The 27,409-nt window shown below is 45.3% G+C and overlaps 1 protein-coding gene across 2 annotated transcripts in view; it reads left to right on the top strand.

Annotated features, from left to right (window-relative positions):
• LRBA (LPS responsive beige-like anchor protein) overlaps positions 1–27,409 on the top strand; it is a 1,198,938-nt gene that overhangs the window by 178,786 nt on the left and 992,743 nt on the right. For both annotated transcript variants that reach the window (XM_082258080.1, XM_082258079.1), the window contains exons 20-21: positions 8,136–8,259; positions 20,237–20,429. In XM_082258080.1, the coding sequence (XP_082114206.1) occupies positions 8,136–8,259; positions 20,237–20,429 (317 nt within the window). The remainder of the gene's footprint in view (positions 1–8,135; positions 8,260–20,236; positions 20,430–27,409) is intronic.

Below are 27,409 nucleotides of genomic sequence, written 5' to 3'. Positions count from 1 at the left end.
GCCCAAACCAAGCGAGTCTGCTCACCTCTTGATGTACAGTGCCTTGAAAAAGTATTTATACCCCTTGAATTTTTCCACATTTTGTCATGGTACAAACAAACTTAAATGTATTGTAGTAGTGTAGGTCTAGCACATAAAATTGGGATTTTGTGTGATAGACGAACGCAAAGTGGCACATAATTGTGAAGTGGAAGGAAAATTATAAATGTTTTTCCAAATTTTTAACAAATATCTGAAAAGTATGGCGTGCATTTGTATTCAGCCACCCTGAGTCAATACTTTGTAGAACCACCAAGTCCTTTTGGGTATGTCTCTGCCAGATTTGCACGTCTAGAGTGACTTTCTTTGCCCATTCATTGCAAAATAGCTCAAGCTTTGTCAGGTTGGATGGAGAACATCTGTGAATAGCAATTTTTAAGTCTATCCTCAAATTCTCAGTTGGGTTTAGGTCTGGACTTTGACTGGGCCATTCTAACACATAAATCTACTTTTATCTAAATTCTATTGTAGATCTGGCTGTATGTTTAGGGTCATCGTCCTGCTGAAAGGTGAACCTCTGCCCCTGTCTCAAGTCTTTTGCAGACTCTAACAGGTTTTTTTCTAAGATTGCCCTGTATTTGGCTCCATCCATCTTCCCATCCCTGACCAGCTTCTCTGTCCCTGTTGAAGAAAAGCATCCCCACAACATGATGCTGCTACCACCATATTTCACGGTGGAGATGGTGTGTTCAGGGCGATGTGCAGTGTTCGCTTTCTGCCACACGTAGCGTTTTGCTTTTAGGCCAAACAGTTCAATTCATCTGACCAGAGCACCTTCTTCCACATGTTTGCTGTGTCCCCCAACATGGCTTCTCACGAACTGCAACAGGGACATCTAATGGTTTTCTTTCAACAATGGCTTTCTTCTTACCACTCTTCCCTAAAGACCAGGTTTGTGGAGTGCAGGACTAATAGTTGTCCTGTGGACAGATTCTCCCACCTGTGGCTCTCTGCAGCTCTTCCAGAGTTACCATGGGCCTTTTGGCTGCGTCTCTTGATTAATGCTGTCGTTGCCCGGCCTGTCATTTTTGGTGGACGGCCATGTCTTGGTAGGTTTGCAGTTGTGCTGTACTCTTTTTTTTTTTTTTACATTTTCGGATGAGGGATTGAACAGTGCTCCATGAAATGTTCAAAGCTTGGGATTATTTTTATAATCTAACCGTGCTTTAACCACTTCTGGACCGGAAGGTTTTCCCCTTAATGACCAGGTCATTTTTTGCGGTACGGCACCGCGTTACTTTACCAATTGCGTGGTTGTGCGACGCTGTACCCAAGTAAAATTCATGCTTTTTCCCCACAAATAGAGCTTTCTTTTGGTGGTATTTGATCACCTATGCAATTTTTTTTTTTGCGCTACAAACAAAAACAAAAAAAAAAGCGACAATTCTGGAAAAAAATATGTATATTTTTTGCTTTCTGCTATAGAACATTCCCAATAAAAAAAAATTAAAAATCAAATTTTTTCATTATTTTAGGCCAATATGTATTCAGCTACAGATATTTTTGGTAAAAAAAATCCCAGTAAGTGTATATTGATCGATTTGTGCAAAAGGTTATCGCGTCTACAAACTAGGGGAAAGATTTGTCATTATTTTTTTACTAGTAATGGTGGCAATCAGCGATTTTTTTTTTTTTTTTTGTTTTGTTTTAGCAGGACTGCGACATTGATGCGGACAGATAGGACACTGAACTGACATTTTTAACACTTTTTGGGGGGGGGGGGGGGAATAGATCAGTGACATTACTACAGTAATCAGTGCTAAGTATATGCACTGTGACTGTACTAATGACACTGGCAGGGAAGGGGTTAGCACCAGGGGCAAACAAAGGGTTAAATGTGTCCCTAGGGGGTGCTTTCTAACTGTGTGGGGGATGGGCTTGCTGGATGAACAGATACCTGTGTTCCTTAACCTCCTAGGCGGTAATCCCGAGCGTGACTCGGGGTTGAATTTTCATATCAAGAGCGGTAACCCCGAGTCACGCTCGGGGTAGAGTTGCAGAGTGCCAGCGGAGCCTCCCTTGGCTCCCAGAAGCATTCCACTTACCTTGTCCCGGCGATCCAGCGATGTCCTTCGCTCCGATCGCCGGGTGACCGGCATCTGACTTCCTGGTTCCGTTCCCTGCGAGCAGAGGCGGCGCACGGGAGCGGAACTGGGCGGGAGTTTTGAAAAGTGAAACTAAATAAAAGAGGTGATACAATGTAATCTGATAGGATTACACTGTATCACCACAGATCACCTCAGATCTGATATTACAGTGCCCCTCTCTTCAGTAAACGTGATTTGTGCCCAAAAAAAAAAATATATTATGGCATCAAAAAAGCGCCAGTCTAAACCGCTTTTGGACCAGCTGAGTGACAGCGGCAGCGACAGCGACCCAGAGGTGCTCGCAGAAGTGAGCGATAGCGAGTCATGCGGTGATTTGTCGTCCGACACTGACACTGACACGGATCTGGCAAGTGAGAACGGCGATGACCCTGACCTCAGCGATGTGCGCACTTGGTGCGCTATTGATTGCGATGCGGACCAGGTAGCGCCCCCAAGATTCCCCTTCACCGGATCACCTGGGATGAAGGTAGATGTCGAGCGTGACAATCCTCTGGCCTACCTTCAATTATTTCTCACTGAGGAGGTAATTGAATTAATTGTCGCCGAGACGAATCGCTACCAACAGCAGCAATCCGCAACGCTGCATGCCAGGCTTTCCCGAAGCAGAAGGTGGGAACCGGTAACGAAAGAGGACATGTGGCTGTTTATGGGACTCCTCTTTCTTCAGGGGTTGGTGGGGAAACCGTTCCAAAAATGGTACTGGACCACCAACAGGTTACTGGCCACACCGTTCTTTGGGACCGTGATGTCTGAGTATCGCTTCTCCCTGATTATGAAGTATTTGCACTTCACAAACAATGAGGAATTTGATGAGGCCACGCATCCTGCGCCCAAACTGAAAAAGATCTGGGAGGTATGGCAACTTATTGTGGGAAATTTCCAGCGGACCTACGTGCCAGAAAGGGACATCAGCGTGGATGAGAGTTTGATGGCCTACAAAGGTCGCCTAAGTTGGATTCAGTACATCGCATCAAAAAGAGCACGGTTTGGCATCAAATCATATATGCTCTGCGAGTCATCCACGGGGTACATATGGAATTCCGTAATTTACACCGGCAAAGGCACTAAATTCAACCCGAGGTACAGCGACTATGGGATTGCCACATCATCCGTCCTGACACTTCTTGACCCCTTGCTGAACCAGGGATATTGTTTGACGACGGACAACTTCTATACCTCCCCGGAACTATATGATGTTTTGCTACAAAATAGAACCGACGCATATGGTACCGTTCGGCCTAACCGTCGAGACATGCCATCTTTTTTTGCCAAAAAAAAACTAAAAACCGGAGAAATGGTTGCCTGGCAGAAGGGAAAGGTGATGGCAATGAGATGGAGAGACAAGAAGGATGTGTGTCTTATGAGCACTGTTCACACTACCTCCACTGCCACGGTCCATACAAAACGTGGGACTGATGTGCTGAAACCACAGGTCGTAATTGACTATAACAAAACAATGGGAGGTGTGGACAGAGCCGATCAGGCCATGACCTTCTATCCCGCTGTACGAAAACAGCAAAAAAAATATTATAAAAAAATATTTAGACATCTTCTGGAACAATGTCTATGGAACGCTTACATCCTGCACAAAGCCAACAGTGAAAACCCTCTTGCTCATTCTGAGTTTGTCTGGAAGGTGGCTGAGCAGATTTTTGCAAAGTACCAGACACCATCAGGAGTTGAAAATAGACCTGGACGTCGCGCTGTTGACGTGGTCAACCCAGAGCGTCTGACCGGCCGTCACTTTGCAGACTATATTCCGCCAACTGCAAAAAAGGCAGCACCAACCAGGATGTGTGTTGTCTGCTGCTCGAAACGCGATAGGAATGGAAAGAAAGTCCGAAAGGAAACTAGGTTCCTATGTCCCGACTGTGACGTTGGACTTTGTGTAGTTCCTTGTTTCAAGATTTATCACACGCAGCATTTGTATTGAATTTTCTTTCTTTGACAAATTTCCTTATTTACTGCATTATTGAATAAAATTACATTATTTATGAGATTATAATTCATGCGTTTGTGTTTCAAAATTTATCACATCTGGGATGTCTACTAGAGTCTTGTTTTGCTCAGGTTTAAGTCAGTAATTACTAAGAATTGTAGGCCTATAATACATAACACCAAATTTCCATGAAAATAATTGTACCGCTTTTGGTATGAACTTCCAGACATAATCATACCGCCAGGGAGGTTAATAGGAGGCACACAGGATCCCTGTGTTCATTACTGACAGAACAGCGGTCTACCTCCAAGAGGAGCGATCGCGGTTGCCCGGCGGCAATCACGGCCGCCGAACCTGTTAATTGATTGGCTCCCATGTAGCCAATCGGCGCAGTCCCGCGAAACGACATAGTTACTTCATTTTGCGGGACAGAGCCTACTTGCTGCAGTATATGTACTGCTGGCGGTCGGCAAGTGGTTAAACTTGTCCACTTTATCCCTGACATGTCTGGTGTGTTCTTTGGCCTTCATGTTTGTTTACTAAGGTTCTCCAAAAAACCTCCTAAGGGGTTCACGGAACAGCTTTATTTATACTGAGATTAAATTACACACAGATTAACTCTATTTACTAATTGGGTGACTGCTGAAGGCAATTGGTTCCACTAGATTTTGGGTAGGGGTATCCAAGTAAAGGGGGCTGAATACAAATCCACACCACACTTTTTTTTCAGATATTTTTTTCAATATCATTTTCCTTCCACTTCACAATTATGTGCAACTTTGTGTATGTCTCAACTTTGTGTTTGTCTATCACCTAAAATCCCAATAAAATACTTAAAGCGTTCTTGGACAGCTCAAGCCAACACTTTAACAAAATTAAAACCAAAGCAATGAATGTCCTCTAAAATAAGAAACAACCAGACAACTATAAATTAGACCTGCCTGATGCCCTACCCAAAAATTTACCTGATCAGAACTTATGAATCCCTGGCTGTCCTTTCTCATCTCCTGATTTGGTAGGATTCACGCAAGCACTGTGACATATTTTCCCAAATTACTTGAGGGTCCTGTCTATACCTATATCTAATGTCAGAATCAGAGGGTTTAATAGGCTATTGGACAGTTCAGTAAACTCAAAGTCTGCTTTATTTGTTAACAAGCACAAAATGACAGATTTCGTCTTCAGATTCGGCTCAGGCAAAACAGGTAAAGCTTCCTATCAGTACCATGCACAGTCCAATATGCATAAGTCGCAGCGTGTTTATTTACAGCACACATGGTATTCAAAGTTCCACCAACTGGCAGTCTTACCAAGCAGGTAAATCAGACAATCAAGTCTTTCAGGCTGTTGCAGCTCTCCTCTGTAGATTGCAAAACAGGCAGCAACCATCTTCTCTGATCATCTGGTTAATAAATAGTCATGTAGGGGAAGTAATTGCCCTCTAAAATTAACCCCCTTTTAATCCTGCCCCAGGCTAATTCTCTACACTAGTCACATTTTACAAATGAACACAAGGAGCTCTTAAAACCCATCTGACCACCACTTGTAATTCTAGAATAGTTAGCAACATCCAATAACAATGCAAACTATCCGGTTGCCTTAGTATCCCTAACCTTAGCAAATATCTTGCAACAGCACAAAAAACACTACGGTTTCCCTGAACAGGACAGTGGAACTACCTTGTTAACATACCTGGGTATAGTTGAAAACTTAGACTTCCATCTATATTTTCATTTGGCTACCCCCAAAGACCAGTCCTTGTTAAACACTCTCTCTCCTCTCTCAAGATAGTGTAAAATTATCTAATGACCTTGCTTCCCTCCAACCCCCCCCCCCCCCCCCCACAGTCCACGCAGAGACTTGTTCACTTTCTGATGGTGAAAAGTAAAAAGAGTAAATATATATATATATATATATATATATATATATATATATATATATATATATATATATATATATATATATATATATATATATATATAATATATAATTTTTTTTTTTTTTTTTTCTCCCAGTAGAAGACATCAAATCTCCTTGATATACACTGGAAAACTGGCAAATGCTACTGACAAACGTTTTGCTATCTCGAAGTTAGCTGGACTGGCTTCCTTCAAGACCCCGTGCTCACAAGTCCAATTTTCCAGCACTCTCCTCTCTTTCCCTTTATTATAACAAACTCATAAACATGTTAAAATAGGAAGTGAACCTTGGAGAGAACCTACAAGCCTCTGAGTGGGAAAATATATGGCTGGTCACTGCTAAATGTTAAACCAACATTCTGGCTCAGGAAAATGCCTTCTGCTGATATAAGCCACTTTCAAGGATGAAATCTACCCTGCTCCCCATCACACAGTTGGTGGGAATGCCCTGAAGTCAGGGAATTCTGGATACATATCAATGCTAAATGCCCCCCCCCCCCCCCAAAGAACCTTTGGGAAGCCCCACTGTACAGACTAACACAACCAAATAAGAGTTTAGACCTCTGTCCTTCATATTTTATTGCTACCAGGCAAATAATGGCAAGAGCCTTGAAACAACCAGAAGGGTGCTTCATGGAGATAAAATAGTAAATAATGGGCACTTTTATACAGAAGAAAATGACTGTCATCCTGAAGAATACCCAAAAAAAATTTCAAAACGGGGTCCCTTTTGTCTAGACCCCCATCACATGCCCAGAATGTACCCACAACTATTATTCTTGTAAGTAGTTCAGGACTTGACTAAGCACATGTTCCCCCCCCAGCCAGCCCTCCTTGCAACCCACCTTCACTAACCCCTGGCCCTAATTCCAAACCATGCTCTCTCCCCCTCCTCCCTTCCTTCCAACTAGTCCCCATCCCCCTGAGGCCCCACTACCACCCCACTACAATACTACCCACCCATTTACTTCCCACTGTCACACTAGCAAAAGGCAAACTTTCCATATACTGCCCTTAAACACATCAAATAATACACTGTGTGCATAGACTCTATACCATTTACCATTAAACATTCATATATGATAAATAATGTATTAACCCTTTTTTGAAACCCCTCTGCTTCCATTTCCTGAAAACTCAACAAAAATATTTTAAAAGATCTAATCTTGAACCCTTTTGCTGTTTGAATGGAGCGTAACTTTTAACAAACACCAAAGTTGCATAATACTATTTTGGGGGACCACCTATACTTGGCCTTTACAATATGCTGCCATTCCTAAGGCTCAGTTCAATTTTCTTAATCTTTTTTACTATATGACGCTAGGCTGCCTATGCAGTAATATATTTATAAAAAGCCTCTGCGTCGTGTGCAGTCTTGGCCTGTAAATCATACTTTTTCTGTTTGCAATATCGAATTTTGTTGATGTGTTTTTGATAGGCTTTGCTTATTATAATCTGTTAGAATCCTGTTATGCGGCGAGTACCTTATGTTTAGTTAGTCTGATTTCTTTGATTGGCTGCTTCTCTTAGTGACTCAAGGTTCGTTTGAATTTGCACAACCTGCATTGCAGTTAATGGAGCTGAGATTTTGACCCAGTGTGCAAATAACTGAGCATCTGGCATAAATAGAACCTTTGTTCTGGTTATTGAGGGGCAAATGCCTTGGACAAAGCACGTCAGTTCTCAGTATACACCAGCACCAATGAGATCTGCAGACTTCTGCATGACCCAGGAAATGCAAGAGCATACATATTTAAATAGTCCATGTATTGTCTCAAACTAAAGGGTAGCCTTTGGCACCTGCCTAAAAAGATTTTCAAATAATTTAGCAGCCACTGTTCAGGATAACAGGCTACTAATGGCATTGGTTCTAGATTAGAATTTTCACAACAAAAGTGGACTGGATAAGAATTAGAAGTTCCGTCAGTTTTTTTTTTTTTTTATGGTTTGAGACCCCTTAGACGTTATTCTTTCCATTATCTGTGCTTTTATAGTTATAATCCTGAATTATAACTGGATGCAGAATGCATTATTTTTTCGAATGTTGTGTTTTGCAGAGTTACTGTGCCCCAACATCCCCACAATAAAAACCAGATTTAATTTAAATTGTGTTTTTTTTTTTTTTTCTAGTGATCTTAAAAGTTATAGCCACTCTCCTGCGGAACTCTCCTCCAACTCAAGAAGTCATGGAAGTAAGACGGATGTTCCTGTCAGACATGATCAAGCTTTTTAATAACAGCAGAGAGAACAGAAGGTATGTATTTTACATATTATGTAACACGTTGAAAGATTATTTACTTTTAGTAATTGAAATCTGCGTATATATTTAAAATTAGTAAATCATGAAATACACGCCCCGCAGCGTACTGTGAGGAGTATTTATTGATATTCTCATTTGAAGTGGTACTAAAGCCTAAACATTTTTTTACTTTTAATACATTCCCTGCATTAGGTTAAAAAAAAGTTTAGGTAATATCATGCCACCCTTGTGCCTATCTGTAGCGGATTTCAAGCATTGCTCAGACTGTGATAGCCATTGGCTCCTGCTGTTGTTAGTCATATTGTGTAATGAAAGAGCAGGGAACGGGACTGTGCAGACTATCTGTATCTATGGATGCAGGCATGACTGCTCCGCATCCAGCCCACAGGTGTACCAAAATAGGAAGTGTGGTACCACCAAGAAGAGTGCTGGCTGTTTGTTTTATAAAAGTTGATTTTTTTTTTTTTTTTTTCACATTAAAATTATTTGTAAACCATATTTAAAAAAAAAAAAACCCACAAACAGGTTTATACTTGCTTACTCTGTGTAATTATTTTGCACAGAGCAGCCCCGATCCTGCTCTTCTTGGGTCCCCCGCCAGTGCTACCATTGGTACCCCATAGGAAAATGCTTCCTATGGGGGCCCACCTGTGTGCGCTCCCCTGAGCTCTGCTACCCTCGTCACTGGCGTTAAGGTAAAAAAAACCTTTAAACTTTACAAACCATTTAAACCACTTAAGCCCTGGAAGATTTTACCCCCTTCCTGACCATGGCCTATTTTGCGATTCGGCACTGCGTGACTTTAACGGACAATTGCGCGGTCGTGCGATGCTGTACCTAAATGAATTTGACGTCCTTTTTTTTTCCCCACAAACAGCTTTCTTTTGGTGGTATTTGATCACCTGTGCGATTTTTTGATCATGCGCTATAAACAAAAAAAAGCGTAAATTTTGCAAAAATAACTATTTTTCACATTTTTTTATATATGAAATTCCCCCCAAAAAATGTAAAAATCAAATTTTTTTTAACATTTTTGGCCAATTTGTTTTATGCTACATATGTTTGGTTAAAAAAATTGCAAAAAGCGTATTTTGATTGGTTTGCGCAAAAGTTATCGCGTTTACTAACAAAGGGAAATATTTTTTTTTTTTTAACGAGTAATGGCGGCGATCTGCGATTTTTTTTTTTTTTTTTTTTTTTTTTTTTCCCCCCGGTACTGTGACATTGCGGCGGACAGATCGGACCCTTGACTGACATTTTTGACACTTTTGGGGTTACCAGTGACATTACTGCAGTAATCAGTGCTATACATATGCACTGTTACTGTAAAAATTACACTGGCAGTGAAGGAGTTAACTGTATTGGCAGTGGCGTAACTAGAACCTCCAGGGCCCCGATGCAAGAAACCATAAAGGGCCCCCCGGACGGGGCCCTTCCCTCCCAGCCTGGTGGCGAAACGCCAGGGCCGGTCGCAAGTGCAATGTTTGTGTGGTAGTTCTGCCATTGGTGTCAGTAGTTTTTTATTTTAATTAAATTTTTCTAGCATTTGCTCCATTTTTTTTTTTTTTTTTTTTTTTTTACAATATGGATGGTAGGAAGAGGACAGTGGGGATGAAGATGACAGGGGATGGGATGGTAGGAAGAGGACAGTGGGGATGAAGATGACAGGGGATGGGATGGTAGGAAGAGGACAGTGGGGATGAAGATGACAGGGATGGTGTGGTAGGAAGAGGACAGTGGGGATGAAGATGACAGGGATGGGGTGGTAGGAAGAGGACAGTGGGGATGAAGATGACAGGGATGGGGTGGTAGGAAGAGGACAGTGGGGATGAAGATGACAGGGGATGGGATGGTAGGAAGAGGACAGTGGGGATGAAGATGACAGGGATGGGATGGTAGGAAGAGGACATTGGGGATGAAGATGACAGGGATGGTAGGAAGAGGACATTGGGGATGAAGATGACAGGGATGGGATGGTAGGAAGAGGACATTGGGGATGAAGATGACAGGGATGGTAGGAAGAGGACATTGGGGATGAAGATGACAGGGATGGGATGGTAGGAAGAGGACAGTGGGGATGAAGATGACAGGGATGGGATGGTAGGAAGAGGACAGTGGGGATGAAGATGACAGGAAGAGGACAGTGGGGATGAAGATGACAGGGATGGGATGGTAGGAAGAGGACAGTGGGTGGGATGGTAGGAAGAGGACATTGGGGATGAAGATGACAGTGGGTGGGATGGTAGGAAGAGGACATTGGGGATGAAGATGACAGGGATGGGATGGTAGGAAGAGGACAGTGGGGATGAAGATGACAGTGGGTGGGATGGTAGGAAGAGGACATTGGGGATGAAGATGACAGGGATGGTAGGAAGAGGACAGTGGGGATGAAGATGACAGGGATGGGATGGTAGGAAGAGGACAGTGGGGATGAAGATGACAGGGATGGGATGGTAGGAAGAGAACAGTGGGGATGAAGATGACAGGGGTGGGATGGTAGGAAGAGGACAGTGGGGATGAAGATGACAGGGGGTGGGGTGGTAGGAGTTTTACATACACCCCTCCATCTCCATACACCCCCCCCCCTCCATCTTCACCCCCTAGCACCATACACCTCCACCCCCCCTTGCAAGTTAGTATCATTAGTTATACATATCACAGACCTCAGATCGGCGCTGTTGCAAACTCTGCAGAGTGGAGAGAGCTGGTCCCGCCTCCTCTCCTGTGTGCTGTACAGGAAACACACAGGAAGGGGGAGGGGCGGGTTCAGTGCTCGTCTCTGCTCTCACCACGCAGGCAGCCGCAGCTGGGGAGAGAGACAAGCTGGCAATAGCTTCCCTGTGTGTAACTCGCTGAGGATCGGGGAGCTCCGGTCTCAGCTGCGCTTGCCGCTCATCCTTTCTATACCTACAGGGGGCCCTCTCGGGCCCCCTGCAGCATGGGGCCCGGTCGACGTGGCGACCCCTGTATGTCCGCCCCTGTGTATTGGAGAGGGAGGGGTTAAGTGTCCTAGGGGCGTGATTCTAACTGTGATTGGACATGGCTGCTAGTGTAAGAACAGAGATCAATGGTCCTACATAGTAGAACCGTCTGATCTCCATTCTTACACAGGGAAGAATGACAGGCGGCTTTGTTTACATCAGCCGCCTGCCTTTCTTCCGGCGAAACAGACGATCGCGAGTGCCCGGTGGACATTGGGTCCGCCAGGCACACGCGCGGGGGGGTCCGTGACTCCGGTGTGGAGTGGTTTTTGCAAGCTTTTCCGTTCAGGATTTTTGTATGGAAAGAAGTTATTACAAAAGATCATATTTAGGCCTTCAAGTGTTAAATTGACAGTATCTCACAAAAGTGAGTACACCCCTCACATTTTTGTAAAAATTCTATTATATCTTTTCATGTGACAACATTGAAGAAATGACACTGTGCTACAATGTAAAGTATTGAGTGTTCAGCTTGTATAACGGTGTCAATTTGCTGTCCCCTAAAAATAACTCAACACAGCCATTCATTTCTAAACCGCTGGCAACAAAAGTGAGTACACCCCTAAAAGAAAATTTTCATATTGGGCCAGAAGTGTCAATATTTTGTGTGGCTGCCATTATTTTCCAGCACTGCCTTAACCCTCTTGTGCATGGAGTTCCTCAGAGCTTCACAGGTTGCCACTGGAGTCCTCTTCCACTGCTCCATGACGACATCACAGAGCTAGTGGATGTTGGAGACCTTGTGCTCCTCCACCTGCTGTTTGAGGATGCTGCACAGATGCTCAATAGGGGTTAGGTCTGGAGACATGCTTGGCCATTCCATCACCTTTACCCTCGGCTTCTTTAGTAAGGCAGTGGTCGTCTTGGAGGTGTGTTTGGGGTCTTTATCATGTTGGAATACTGACCTACGGCCCAGTCTCGGATGGGAGGGGGATCATGCTCTGCTTCAGTATGTCACAGTACATGTTGGCATTCATGGTTCCCTCAATATACTGTAGCTCTTCAGTGCAGGCAGCTTACATGCAGCCCCAGACCAGGACACTCCCACCACCATGCTTGAGTGTAGGCAAGACACACTTGTCTTTGTACTCCTCACCTGGTTGCTGCCACACACACTTGACACTATCTGAACCAAATAAGTTCATATCGGCCTCATCAGACCACAGGACATGGTTCCAGTAATTCATGTCCACAGTCTGCTTATCTTTGCAGGCTTTCTTGTGCATCATCTTTAGAAGAGGCTTCCTTCTGGAACGACAGCCATGTAGACCAACTTGATGCAGTTTGCTGTGTATGATCTTGATTACTGACAGGCTGTCCCCCCCCCCACACCTTCAACCTATGCAGCAATGCTGGCAGCACTCGTACATCTATTTCCCAAAGACCACCTCCGGTTATGACGCAGAGCACGTGCACTCAATTTTTTTGGTCGACCATCGCAAGGCCTGTTCTGAGTGGAACCTGTCCTGTTAAACTGCTGTATGGTCTTGGCCACCATGCTTAGCAATCTTCTTATTGCCTAGGCCATCTTTATATAGAACAATAATTATTTTTTTTTCGGGTCATCAGAGAATTCTGCCATGGGGTTTCATGTTGAACTTCCAGTGACCAGTATGAGAGGGTGAGAGTGATTTTTTTTTTTAAATCAGAAAACATCTTTATTGAGAGAAATTCACAGAACCACAATGAAACAGCAATACACGGTACAAGCATAGTAACATGAAAACAACATCACCATAGAAAATAGAATGCAAAACAATTACACCACAGTCGCCCTTAAAGCAGACAGCCCCAAGCAGCGGCAACTGGTACAATATCATTATCATGTCCCTCCATTCCACCCCAGGGCCTCATGCAATCATCCCCCATCAGCCCCAACCCATATTTGCATACTCAGGATAATAAACGGTCCAGGATGAGGTCAGTAGGGGCCATTCCCGGGCAGCTCAGCCATACACCCCATATTTTAGAGAATTTTTGTGGAGATCCCCTATGTTGGTATATAACCTTTTCCATTCTGAGTGTGCCCCCTATCTGCTCTAGCCACATCCGAAAAGTCGGAGGCTCAGGTGCCGTCCACAGGCGTAATATAAGCAAGCGAGCCTGGAACAGGGCGCGGGAGGCCGCCTCCCGCAGATACCGGTCCTCCACTTGTTGGTCTAAGATACCCAGAAGGCAGTGTTTAGGGTCCCCGGGTACATCTATTCCCAGGGTACTATTAATAGCTGAGCGCACCTCAGTCCAGTACCTGTGCAGCTTCGGACAGCGCCACAACAGGTGAATTAAGTCACCCACCTCCCTTTGGCAACGACTGCATATATCGTCGTCACGGACACCCATGGAGTACAGCTTCAGAGGAGTATGGTGGACTCTAAGTAAGATGTATAATTGAGACACCTGATGCGAGACATTCAAAGAACACGTGCGAACTGACTCTAGAGCCTCTTCCCACTGCTCACCCGGGATCTCCCCCACATCTGTGCTCCAGTGGTCACAGGCCTTACTAGGGTATTTGTCCAAGTACTTGCTCAGCAGGGCGTTATAGCAACTCGATATGAACCCCTTGGTGTCAGTAAACTGCTCCATAAGATAGAATACAGGAGCAGGTGACAGGTGGAACTGTCCTTTGGCAGCCTGAGCCCGCAGCGCATGTTGTAACTGTATGTAGTAGAATTTCATGTGGTCAGGTAGGGAGAATCGTTCCTGTAACTGCGCAAAAGGTAGCATGACCCCTCCATGGAGGATGTGCCGCAAATGAGTCACCCCCAAAGCCCGCCACCTATCCGCCTGATCTAATTTGCATAGTTCCGGATAAGCACGGTTACCCCAGATCGGACTAAATTTGGTATATCCCGTCACTTGTTGCATTTGTTTTGTCTTATCCCACACCTTCTGTAGGAGGCGATACGTCGGGTATCGCCGATTGGGTTTGGTGAACAGCTGAGCCTCCAGTCCCTCCGGCACCCCAATTGCCCCTGTAAATTCCCGCATAACTGTCAACGCAGCACCAGCCGGAGCCCCCGACAGCGCACCCACCAGGTGCTGCAGCTGGGACGCCAGATAGTACAGCCAGGGGTTGGGTAGGGCAAGACCCCCCCCATCTCTGGGCTTCTGCAGTTGCTCCAAACGGATCCTAGCCGCCTTTCCTTTCCACAACAGGGACCGGAAGAGGGTATTCACAATGCGGAAAGTTTTCAGGGTAATAACAATCGGGGAATTGTGCAGGAAGTACAACAACTGAGGCATCAAGATCATTTTGATAAGGTTTACCCGTCCCGCTAGCGAGAGCCAGAGCTTAGTCCAGATCTTAATTTTATCCCGGAACCGCGTTAGAAGAGGGCCAATGTTGAGCACACTATATTGATTCGGGTCCGCCGATACCACTACCCCCAGATACTTAAACTTATCCACCACTGGGACCGGACAGTGAGAGTCCAGTGGCCGAGTGGCGTTCGCATCAAGATACAGTAGCGCCGATTTGGACCAGTTTATGGTAAGGCCCGAAAACCTCCCAAACTCAGTGATCTCAGACATAACCGCCCGCAAGGAGCCACCCGTGTCCCCCAGTGTCAGAAGCATATCGTCCGCGTATAGAAGTATTTTGTCCTGGAGAGGGCCGTATTTAAAACCCACTATGGAATCCCTGTGTCTGATACGCGTCGCAAGGGGCTCAATTGCAAGTGCGAATAACAGAGGGGAAATCGGGCAGCCCTGCCGCGTTCCCCTACCTAGGCTGAAGCCCTCAGATGTCCTGCCTCCCTCTCGTATCGATGCCCGTGGTTGATGGTATAGCAATCTCACCCAAGACAGAAACACTGGGCCGAACCCAAACGCCTCCATCACCGCCCACAGATATCCCCATTCCACACTGTCAAACGCCTTGTTGGCGTCCAAGGATAACAGCGCTCTTTCACCTACGTTATCCGCAGGCGTTTGAATCGCAACGAACAGTCGTCTAAGATTAAGGGCCGTGGACCTATTGGGCATGAAGCCCGCCTGATCTTCATGAATAATATGAGTGATCACCGAATTCACCCGCCGCGCCAAAACCTTAGCCAGCAATTTGACGTCCGCCTGGAGCAGTGAAATGGGCCTGTATGATCCCGGGTCCGTGGGTGACTTCCCGGGTTTGAGCAGAAGCACAATGCTTGCCCTAGACATGGACTCCGGAAGTGTCCCAGCCTCTCTAGCCACCCGGAACACCTCCAGCAACTGCGGCAGCAGCAGCCCCGAGAAGGTTTGATAAACCTCCACTGGGAGGCCATCATCCCCGGGTGCCTTGGCTCCCGGAAAGAGAGCCAGTGCCTCCAACTCCTCCTCCGTAATGGGTGCCTCTAGTCCCTCCCGTTGTTCGGCCGTGAGTCTCGTGAATGGTATGGTACTCAAATACTCCTGCAACTCCTCCGAAGTGTACTCCACCCTTGTAGAATAAATGTCAGCGTAGAACCTAGCAAGTTCCGCCATGATCTCCTCCTGCCGATTCACCAGCTGCCCTGACGGCAGCCGAAGTGCCCCTATGGGGGGAACTGAGGGGCGCGCCCCCACCAAACGAGACAGCAAGCGGCCCGTCCGCTCCCCCTCTTCATAAAATGTGGTCTTGGAGAAAAAGCGTTTCTTGTCTACTTTAGATCGGACTTCCCCCAACCATACCGATTGAGCCGAGAGCCAGGCCGCCCTCTTCTCCTCAGTAGGGTCAACAATATAATCCTCCTCCAACCTCTGCGCACTACCAGCCAATTGTTCCTCAAATTGCTTAGATCCCGTCTGAACCTTCCGGATATGTGTAATCAACACCCCTCGGAGGTAGCATTTGAAGGCATCCCATCTCGCCAGCACATCCCCGTGATGGCCGTGGATCTCGAAGAACTCCCCGATGGCGGCCGCAATGCCGTTGTCTTGTGGGAACAGCTTCAACCAAAACGCGTTGAACCTCCAGGGGGCCCTAGTTAAGGCCACCCGGGGGCGCACCGCCAGCTGAACCACCAGCGGAGAGTGATCAGAGATTCCCCTAAGGGCATATTCCGTTTCCTCCACCACAGGGAGGGCGGCCCTGTTACACACACAGAGATCAATCCTAGAAAGGGAGGAGTGCGTTTTAGAAAAACAAGAAAACTGAACCACTCCAGGATGCTTCAAACGCCAGGCCTCTGACCAATCCACCTCCTCCAGGAAGCGCGAAAGGGCAGTGCCCCTGCCAGCCACCGAAGAGGGGGATGGTGGATGCCTATCCCGGACAGGGTCCAAGACACCATTAAAATCCCCCACAACTATCAGCGGGGTGTCCGCTTTGTCTAGCATAAAGTTAAGCAATTCTCTAAGAACTAAAGAGGAAAACGGGGGCGGTATGTAAACCACCGCCAACACACATGTAAATTGAAACAGAACACAGTGCAAAAAAACGAATCTCCCCTCGGGGTCCACCTGCACCCCCAGCTCCCGGAAAGCCAGCGCCCCGTGGACCAGAACGCTGACTCCCCTGGAATACGTGGAGTGGGTGGAGTGGTACCCCCAACCCACCCAAGAATATCTCAAACAGCTCACAGTGTCCCCCTGCAGGTGTGTCTCTTGCAGGCCTATGATGGCCGGGTGGTGTTTCTTCAACTGTGCAGCAATCATGGCCCGTTTTACTGGGCACCCAAGGCCACGGACATTCCATGAAATTACAGGTACTCCAGCCATGTCAAAAAAGAAAAACAGCGTGGGGCCTCGGCCCCCCCGCTCCGCCGCCATGCAACAGAGCAGGGAGCGACATCCAGCAACAAGGGCGAAGGGGGTAAGCTGTGAAGATACAGAGAATCCAAAAAATCCGGTGTGGGTGAAGTTCTCTCAAAAACAAGAATAGAAAACAGAAGGAAAAGAATCAGTCCAGCAAGGCACAACGGTGCCTCGTCACAAAACTGAGAACGGGCAGGCAGCCCAATATCGGTAAACCCGACATTGTCCGGACAATCCAGTGGTGTCCACCCGCCCAAAAACGCACAACCGTGCAAAAAGGTCATAACATGCCACACCCGCAGTGTGGATAGATACAGCAAAGCCCAGATATGCATACCTTGCGTAGAGCTTCATCATCCAAACGGTAAACTGTAAACGTCCCCGGCCGGGCCAAATTATAATCCAAATGTGAAAGCACTTGTAGAAGGGAGCAAACCCCGAAACCCAGCAGGAACCCGTCACGCCACCACTCCAACTCAGTCTCCCGGATCTTCAGGACGTCTGCGGCGGAGGGCGGGCTCGTGCACGTCCAGCCAAGTCACCGCGTCTGTGGCCGTATCAAAAAAGTGTGCTCGCCCCTCAGCCGTGACCCGGAGACGGGCGGGATACAGCATGGCGTACACCAGACCCAGGCGGCGAAGTCGCTGCTTCACGTCAATAAACTTTGCTCTTTGCTTCTGCACCTCGGCAGAAAAATCAGGGTAGAATGACACTCTGACCCCATTGAAACGTATGTCTGCCTTTTCTCTGGCCAGTCGCAGGATCTTCTCCCTGTCACGGTAGTGGAGTATTTTTGCAAGCATTGGCCTGGGAGCATTGCCAGGCAGGGCTCTAGTGGGGACCCGGTGTGCCCTCTCCACAGCGAACAGGGGGGAGAAGGAGGCCCGGTCAAAAGTATCGCACAGCCAGGTCTCAACAAAGTCAGTAGGATCCCGTCCCTCCACCTTCTCCGGGAGCCCCACTATGCGGACATTATTCCTGCGCAGGCGGTTCTCAATATCGTCCGTCTTATTCCTATTAGCCTGCGCCAGCCTGGTCGTTTCCCTGGATTCCGAGAGTAATGTGGGCATCTGATCCTCCAGGTCGCAGATGCGACTTTCAGCAGCAGTGGTGCGTTCCCGCATTTTTTGTAAATCCTGCCGCAAAAGGGCCACCTCCTCTGTGAGACCCCCCAGTCTGTCCTTGACAACATTCACGGAAGCCGTGCACTTCTGCACAGCCAGTAGGATATGTCCCAAGGTGGGCTGAGTCCCCTCCAGCACAACTCCCTCCAGCTCAGTCCCAAAATCAAGCTGCTCAGGTGGTTCCAGAGCCCCCGTGTCCAGCTGAGTGTCCCCCAATGCCTGTACACCTGGCTGAGGTGCAGTCTCCACTGCGCTGGGGCCCGGGATGTCACACAGTTTCTTGGCATACAGGAGGATATCGCCAGCACTATCCTTTCCCCCCGGGCGCCCTGTTTTTGGTTTAGTTCCAGTGTCCTTCAGCTTGTCAAGGCCCCTTGAGGTGGGCTGCGGTGTCCCCACGCCGGCGCCATCTTGGCCAGGGACAGAGCCATCCTTCAGTTTGCTCCCGCGGGTCATAGCAGCCCCTGCGCGTGACATGCAAGGTGCCAGGAGGTAGGGCCCAGATTGCGGAACAGTCCCTAGTGGTCAGTGGGCCGGTAGAGGAGAACCGCCGCTCACCGCATCCGCGCCGCCCGGAGCGGGCGCCCGCAGCAGGAAAGTCCGCGGCTTCGTCCTCCAACTAGGCCGCAATCCGGAGCTCAGCTGGTAACGCTCCGCCACGAAAACTAGGGCCAGGCCCGCACAGCAGATGGTGATGCAGTGCCAGGGGAGGTGATCCAGGACCCAGGTCTGCAAGGATAACGGAGGATGGCGGGGGATAGTGATCCGGCGGTGCGGTCCCCTCCGCGCGGCCCGCAGCAGCCCCGATCCAGGCACCTATCCGGGGGCAGTACACCACGCTAGCCTCAGGGGGACCCCCCGAAGAGGATTAGGGTCCAGAACAGTGTATCCCAGCCGGGGAAAAGGGCAATTAGTCCAGGTTAATGGAGGGAGCTCCGTGAGTCGCTTCTACTCACATGCCCGGTCGGCCACGCCCCCCTCGTGAGAGTGATTTAACACCAAATTTAACACCTGCTCCCCATTCACACCTGAGACCTTGTAACACTAATAAGTCACATGACACCGAGGAGGGAAAATGGCTAATTGGGCCCAATTTGGAAAGTTTCACTTACGGGTGTACTCATTTTTGTTGCCTGCAGTTTAGATATTAATGGCTGTGTGTGGAGTTTTGGGGGGACAGCAGATTTACACTGTTAAACAAGCTGTACACTCACTACTCTACATTGTAGCAAAGTGTCATTTCTTCAGTGTTGTCACATGTAAAGATATAATAAAACATTTACAAAAATGTGAGGGTTGTACTCACTTTTTTGAGATACTGTATGTACATACACAGGTTCAAGTGGCTAAACCGGGATGATACCTGCAGCTACATCCCGTTTTGCATTTCAGCTGGTGATGTTCTTTGTTATAAAAGTGATCCTAGTGTCTAATTGGCCGCTGGATTGTTTTTATAGGTGTTGAAAGGGCCCCATCTTCTGCCGTCTTTTTGGGCTCTGCTGTTCCACCTGATGACCATAGAGCTGATCGAGGACCGGAACATCTCCGAACATCTCTATGGTCTAAGAAACCTGATGAGTATTTTGTTACCAGATGGAAACAAGCCGTTACTGGCTTGGGAAAGCTTCAGATCAAACCGATGTTGGTTTATTCTGATGTTTTTTGAAGGCAGAGGAGCGGTCTGGGGTCTAAAAGACCCTAGATCTCTCACTAAAGAGTACCTGTCACTAGCCATGCTATCCCAAAGGATGCTGTTCACCCCTTGTGATAACAATAAAGTTGTTGAAATTTTTTTTAAGACTATGAAAAAAAAAAAAAAAAACTTGAAGCGTGACTTATTGTGTGCACTAAAATTCAGGAAAGTATTTTTTTTTTTTCCAAAATTTGTGTTTGAAAAATGACTGCACAAATACAGCGTGATGTAAAAATATGCAACCCTTATGTTCTCTAGGGCCTCTGCTTATAATATAAATATATATATATATATATATATATATATATATATATATAATATAATGCTTTGGGTTCGAATTTATTTTCTCACAAAACAAAATGGTGATTTCTTACATATATGTTAGAAGTGTCAGAATAGGCCTGGTCTTAAAGTGGTTAAGTCGTATTTTGCTTATGACCCCTGTCTTGTACTTTTAGGAGTTTGCTGCAGTGCTCTGTGTGGCAGGAATGGATGCTGTCACTGTGTTACTTTACTCCGAAAAACATTGAGGAACAGAAGATCACAGAAATGGTCTATGCCATTTTCCGCATCCTCCTTTATCATGCTGTGAAATATGAATGGGGTGGATGGCGTGTTTGGGTGGATACAATCTCTATCACACATTCAAAGGTAACGGTTAAGATGACTTGCTATCAGCAGGTTTTCGGTTTGTGTTATAATTACATAACACCCTCTGTGTAAAACTTGTTTTATTGTGGCAACTAGATGTATTTAGTTTTACTTGGAAGCGCTTTGCTGGCTATACCCACCTTTTGTGGTTTACCTGCAAAAGTTGTAGCCAAAATCACCAGTTATTCCCTTTCATTGTTTGAAAATTAGCTAAAATTTGCAGAATTATACAACTGTGTAATACAGCAAAGTGCATATAGTTAGTCTCTATATACTAATGTAAATGATAAACATTCACCCTATATGTGCGCAAATTTAAATACATCTATATGTGCAAGCAGAATATATACTGATCATTATAATATAACTTGACAAATTCCACACAAAATGTTCACTTAATTCAAATATATACAAAATGATAATGATGTTGTGTATCATTGGCAGTGAAATAAAAATAAAAACTGTCAACAGTGTCCTTGTAATACACATCATTTTAAAGAGGCACTCCAGGCTCCTTCAGAAAAAAATTAGCAATTACAAATACTGTAGCTACTGACTTTTAATATTAGGACACTTACTTGTCCAGGGATTCCATGGTGCCTTCACCCCAGCTGCTTTCTTTTGGGTGGAGCTCTGCTTTAAGCTCATGTTAAGTGCAAAATCATGCCAAATCCAGTGTGACCTCTACCATTCCTTCTGGACAGGCTATGACCTTTTTCAATAGACAGCGGTTGCAATCGTTTCCCAGCCGGAACCAGCTCTGTGACGTCAGCCGACAGAGGGCTTCAGCTCCCTTTCTGCTGAAAAACGGGTTACAGGAGTGCAGAACAAACTGCACTCCTGTGATCCATGTGAGAAGTAAAGCCAAAAAAGCTTTGGCTGTACTTCCCCTTTCAATGTTTGATTTACATTTCTACAGTTTTACTTTCATAGAAAGTCCTAGTAAGGATCTTTGCTTTACTTCTCTTTAGTCTTGGTAAATATCTGGGGATAAAGCATTCGACAACTAGAGACTACTAATTAGGATGTTTGTTTATCATGTCTCTTTGCAGTACTGCTGCTAGATCAGGCGGCGTTCCCACTTCTGTGATTAAAATGCACGATCTATTAGAAAAAAACGGGGAGTAAAAACCCTGAATTCTAAAAATGCCTGTCTTATAACCTGAGTGCTTTTGAAGATTAGTTAAAGGAAAATTGTGAGGGCTTTGGGACTAAGGTTTAATCCTTCTAATATTTTTTTAAACACTTTTGTAAACGAAAAAATTAAAATAGAATTCCAGTCAAATGCTAACTTTACCTAAACCTGATCCCACCCTCATTCTAAGCTTATTCTAACCACCCAGTAAAGAAAAGATGTCTATACTTACCTATTCCTTTTTTTTTTTTTTTTTCTAAATTTATTGAAAATGTATATGGCGTACAGAATAATCATACACAAATGGTACTTGCATACCTACACCAACATAACAAACATAGAAGTAAAACAACAAATTGCGCTTTTAAAGAGCACCTGAAGATACAAGTGCATATGATATTTAATATGTAAACACCCTATTGAGAACATACCACATGTTATATATGCCAATACTGGTGCACAAATTAACCAGTACAGATAGATTCAAAGCTGTAACAAAGATATATGGCACCAATTTCTAGGTCTAGGGGGGGCAATATTCACACCTCCAATACCAATGGAAGTTATGATCAATAATATATTGGTCTTTAGCTTTAGGCTACAACTCCAAAGAAGATACTACTAGCACAAAAAAAAAAAAAAAAAAAAAATCCCTATTTACAAACACAGACAAAAAGAATATAATATGAAAAAAGGGGGTAAAGCAGGCAGGATTAGACACATATTTTAAACGAAGAACTAAGATTTTCCAAAAGGAAATTTTGCATATCAGTTTACTCCATAAATACCTTCCAAGAGAGCCATATTTGATGGTGTTCATATGTATCGAATTCGAAAAAATGACTCCATCCTCAGGATATAATCCATCTCTGCAACCCACTCAATTAAAGAAGGAACTTGTGCTGACTGCCAACGGCATGGTATAATCAACCATCAGAGAGCCCTTGGAAGAGTGGAACACCAGCTTAATTTAGAAGTTTCCCTATATATCTGATGGAGCATTGTTGGGCATCGATACCATCGGGAAAGTAGCTTAAAATTTGTACCTTGAGCCCTAATTGCCAAAGACCGACCATGAGTAAAGATGAATGACTTTTCCCACACCTCTGCTGTAATTTGAACATTGAGATCAGATGCCAATTTAATTGTATATTCTGGGAGGTCCGCATGGCGTTTCACCAGAAGGACCTTTTATACACTGGTAAAAGAACAAGATTTGGTGTACGATCTTGCAAAAGAGGGGTCTCAAAAGGATCTAAGTTCCTAGTAAAAGAATCAGACAAAAAAGTAAACAAATTACGACAGTTGCCGGTATTCCAGCCCATGCGTAAATGAGGGCTGCTGTCTAAAACTCAAATTTGATATGGGCATCAGAGTTCCCTGACATAGAATTTGGCTCAGTCTTTGATGCGACTCTTCCATACTAAAAAAAACGCGTCCGGGCCACCGCAGGTGGAAATTGTGGGACTACCAAACAGCGGAGTCATCGGGCCTACTTGTGAAGAGAGCCCTGTTCGGAATAACAGTTGATCCCAATTTTTTAATAAATGAGATGTAAGAAAAGGTAGGGATGAGGGTGGACCACAGAAAGATGGATCTATCCAAGGGAACGCTTTAAGATCATAAGGAGTAATTGATTGCTCTCTATTAACCCACTGCTTTGAATGAGCACGGTGGAAACTGTTCACTAGCCTTGTTAAAACCGCCGCAGCATGGTACTAATATAAATCCGGTGCCCCTGCACCTCCTTTTGTTTTAGGTAGAGATATAATTCTTCTGTGTAGTCTAGATCTTCTACCTCCCTAAATAAACCTTGTAAACACAGATTGTAAGGTAGTAAAAAAGATCTCGGAACTACAATAGGTATAGTTTGGAAAAGATAGAGAAAACGGGGTTTCTCTATCGTCCATCGACAGATGCAGCTCTTATGCTTCTTATAACATTTGGTTATGCTACCCCCTGCAGGAGTAGTACTAGAAAGAAAAAAAAGGAAATTCACTACGCCCACGGGGGGCTGTCCCTATGGGCATAACCCCACACACCCTGCTCCAGCAAAAGTTTGTTTCTGCCTAGTGAAGGAGTAGGACCTAGGTTTCCTGCTGGCACTTTGGTCTCAGTTTTTGTTCTTTTAAGAATATTTTGTTTCATTTATCTTTGCTAGTTAGTGTTCAGGGGGATCCACCTGGTGCTCTACAAGCAATGCCGGCTGAGGTTTCGCACTGGAAAATCTAGATCCTTAATGTCTCCCAGTCTGGCTTACGAGCGTGAGCAGGTTATAGTCCCGCACTAGGCCTCGTCACGACAGAGCCCCTTTGTTTGTTGGTGGAGACGAGCCTGCAAGTGGATGTCTCGCTGGGACACGACGACCTGGAGTCGCAGCGTACCCCTCGGCTGGCAGCACCTCCACTCCGGGTGGGAGGTGGTCTGTCTGGAGTGGAGCCCACCCGGTCCCTGGTATGGTGAGTAATTGCAGCCCCCCTCCCAGTCCCTTGGTGGTCTGGGGGGGGGGGGGGACATGGGACCTCTCCTGGGTATACTGGGACCTGATACTCCCTAAAAGATCCCCCTGGCCTATCGGGATACCTGGCCTTGTGCCCTACCCCCTCTCCTGCCCCCTGGTGGGCGCTTTAGCTGCGGTGCCTGGCATCTTGGGGGGAGGGGGGGTGAAGGAAATGGTACCTTTTCCTGCTGGGTCTGGTTGTAGATCTCTTCTGGCCTATATATTGGGGTCCCCTGACCACTTGGTTTCCTATTGATTTGTATGGAGCAGCCATTTTCCCTGTGTTTCCCATTGACTTGCATTGGCAGCCATTTTTGTGTAGCCCTATGGAGCTACAAAGGCAGCATGACCTTTCACATTGAACAGACAAGGACTCACTGCTCAAGGTGGTGTAATTGCCTGATGACTCCCCATCCCATCCACCGATCATCGATCGCCTTACTTTGTTTGAACCGACCTATGATGGCTACATTGGATACATCACAGGGTAATAGTAGGACATTTCGTCTACTGAAAGATAATCCACTGAGAACTAATACCAGTAATACCCTGAATGATACCACTAATGGAGACAAAGGATCGGTGGGAACGCTATTCCACAAGCTTGAGAAGTCCATGACAAAAGAAATTCGAGCATATTGGGAAATTAGTTCTCTCTGAGTATTTGACTAACAAACAGATACCTCGGGGATTGAGAATAAAAAAGTTCCCAACTTTTGAATTGCATGATGCAACATTGAAGCAATCATGGACTGACACACTATCAGCTTGTTCGTTTGCTCTGATGAAAATCATCATTGCTTACAAGAAAAAGGAAATGTCGGTATTACAAGAGGAGATAACTGATTTGCAGGAAGCATTGAAACCATCACAAGATGTGACAACCTTTGCCGAGCTTGATGCACGTTTAAATGAGAAATTGAATCGTTTTGAAAAGGAGATAATCTCAGGAAAAAAAGAAAAAATGCTACGGGACAAGATAGACTATGAAACGAATAACATCTATGTATGGAAAAGGAGGCGACAACACTGTGGATCCTTCCAGCCTATGGGGAGCACCCCCAAACGGTGTTAGCTTTACAGATCCTGAATCGGAGTCTATGGACTACACTACAGCTAACACGGACTCTGATTCATCTCCATCGGGGTCAACTACTAGAGGCGAATTGGCGGGCTTAGCTACAATCACTACTTCAAAAAACGGGGTAGGCAAACGCAGACCCTGCAGGAGGGACAGGAACAGAAACGCAAAAGGACACGGCGGGGCCGCAAGAGATACGGAGGAAGAGAAACGCTATCCATCCCGCAGGCCAACACGCAAGTTTTGAATATGAATATCAATACTAATAATCTTTCTATTGTTTTAAATCTGTCTAGCAGGACTCTTTCTGTCAGTGAAATGTCTTTATTGTCTAAAGGGTTACATTTTTGCCCTCAAAGACATCTTAACCTTTTTGAAACAATTCTTGATAATAAATTTGTTAGGAATTTAACAATTGGAAAACATTTTTTTACAATTGACGGTGAACAAGGTAACCAGATCCCTGATTGCACGATTCCAGAGGAGGATTCACTCTCCTTTAGGGAACTCTGTGCAATCCGAGATCTGGAAGATTTATCGTGTGAAGGGGCCATAGACACTTCTAATTCTGGTGATTTTGAAGCTCTCAGATCCGTTCCACTAAATATCAAGTCAGTCTTTTATCCTGTTAACTCTCGTAGCCCTGAAATGATTGGGTTCCAACAAGCTGTGGAACGTGATCGGACAGCCCTATCCACCAGAGCCATTAATGGTTGCACACAATGGTCAGATAATTTAACAAAGGAAGAAAGATCAGCATGGGAGAATTTGCAGCGTGATGCAATTATCATCCGCAATTCAGATAAGGGGGGTCTAATAGTGGTCATGAACACCGACATATATGTGAGTGAGGCTATTTGCCAGTTAACGGATATTCATACCTATTTACCACTTAAAAATAACCCCACTAAGCATTATAAATTTATTCTGACCAGCATCATTAACAGGGGAGTGAAAATAGGTGTATTCAGTGAAAAGGAATCCATAAAAATGATCCCAGAAAATCCTGTCATTCCCACATTTTACCATCTACCTAAAACCCATAAGGGGTTAGACCCCCTGTATGGCCGTCCTATAATCTCAGGAATCAATTCCCTTAATGAAAGACTAGGACAGTGGTTAGACAGGCAGTTACAGCCATTAGTCCAGCAACTACCTGGTTATCTTAAAGACACCAACCACTTATTGGAAATGGTAGAAAACTTTGAATGGAATATTGACCATGCATGGATTACATGCGATGTGGTTAATTTATATTCGTCTATTCCACACAATCTGGCTGTAATAGCGGTGTCATTTTTCCTAGATTCACTAACATCTCTACCAGTTGAGCAAAAATATTACATTTTGGAAGTCCTTGAATACCTTTTTGTCACACAATTATTTTTGTTTTGATGGGGTTTTTTTACCTCCAAAGGTGCGGGGCTGCGATGGGCGCTAAATTTTCGCCCTCACTCGCCAACCTATACATGGGCTGGTGGGAGAGGCCCCGCATCTTTGGGGGTGAGAACCCCTTCAGACCTTTTATTAAATTTTACTTTCGATTTATAGATGACCTACTGTTTATCATGGAGGATGGAGTTGAAAGGTTAAACTCATTCCTTGACTTCCTAAATTGTAACAATAAAAACTTAAAATTTACAGGAGAAGCCACCGCTAGAGAAATACACTATTTGGATGTGTTGTTAAAAGGTATTGATGGACAAATCATAACTACACTATACAGAAAACCCCTGTCAGGTAATTCACTCCTGTCAGCACAATCTGGACACCCCAAACACACGATAAAAGGCATTCCGGTTGGACAATTTATACGTATTAGACGGATATGTAAAAATGATGCCGACTTTAACAGAGAAGCCTCCTCCCTTTTTCATAGGTTTTTAGACAGAGGCTACCCAAAGTGGATGATCAATAGGGCTTGGAATATAGCTAAAAACAAAAAAGATCAGATCTTATAGGGTTAAAAAGATCACACAGCAGGAGCATGTACCAAACCAAACTTACCTTTTCTACCCCATACAGTTCTGAATTTAGAGAAATTCGGGACATTATTAATCGACCCCTCCCTATGTTAGGTACCGATGAAACCTGTGCAAAATTACTTAAGGGAGGCATTAATGTAGTCCCAAGATGTGCCCCTACCCTTGGCCAATCACTCTCCCCTAGTTTTTTTTGTAGAAATACTCTAAAAACCCCTACTTGGCTACATTTTAAAGGGAACTATAGATGTGGCAGTACTGGATGTCCATGTTGTAGCCACA

This window comes from Pelophylax lessonae (genome assembly GCF_965119305.1).
Source record: "Pelophylax lessonae genome assembly, chromosome: 1".
Lineage (NCBI taxonomy): Eukaryota > Metazoa > Chordata > Amphibia > Anura > Ranidae > Pelophylax > Pelophylax lessonae.
Note: the sequence above shows the minus strand (reverse complement) of the source record. Positions and strands in the feature narration are given on the sequence as shown.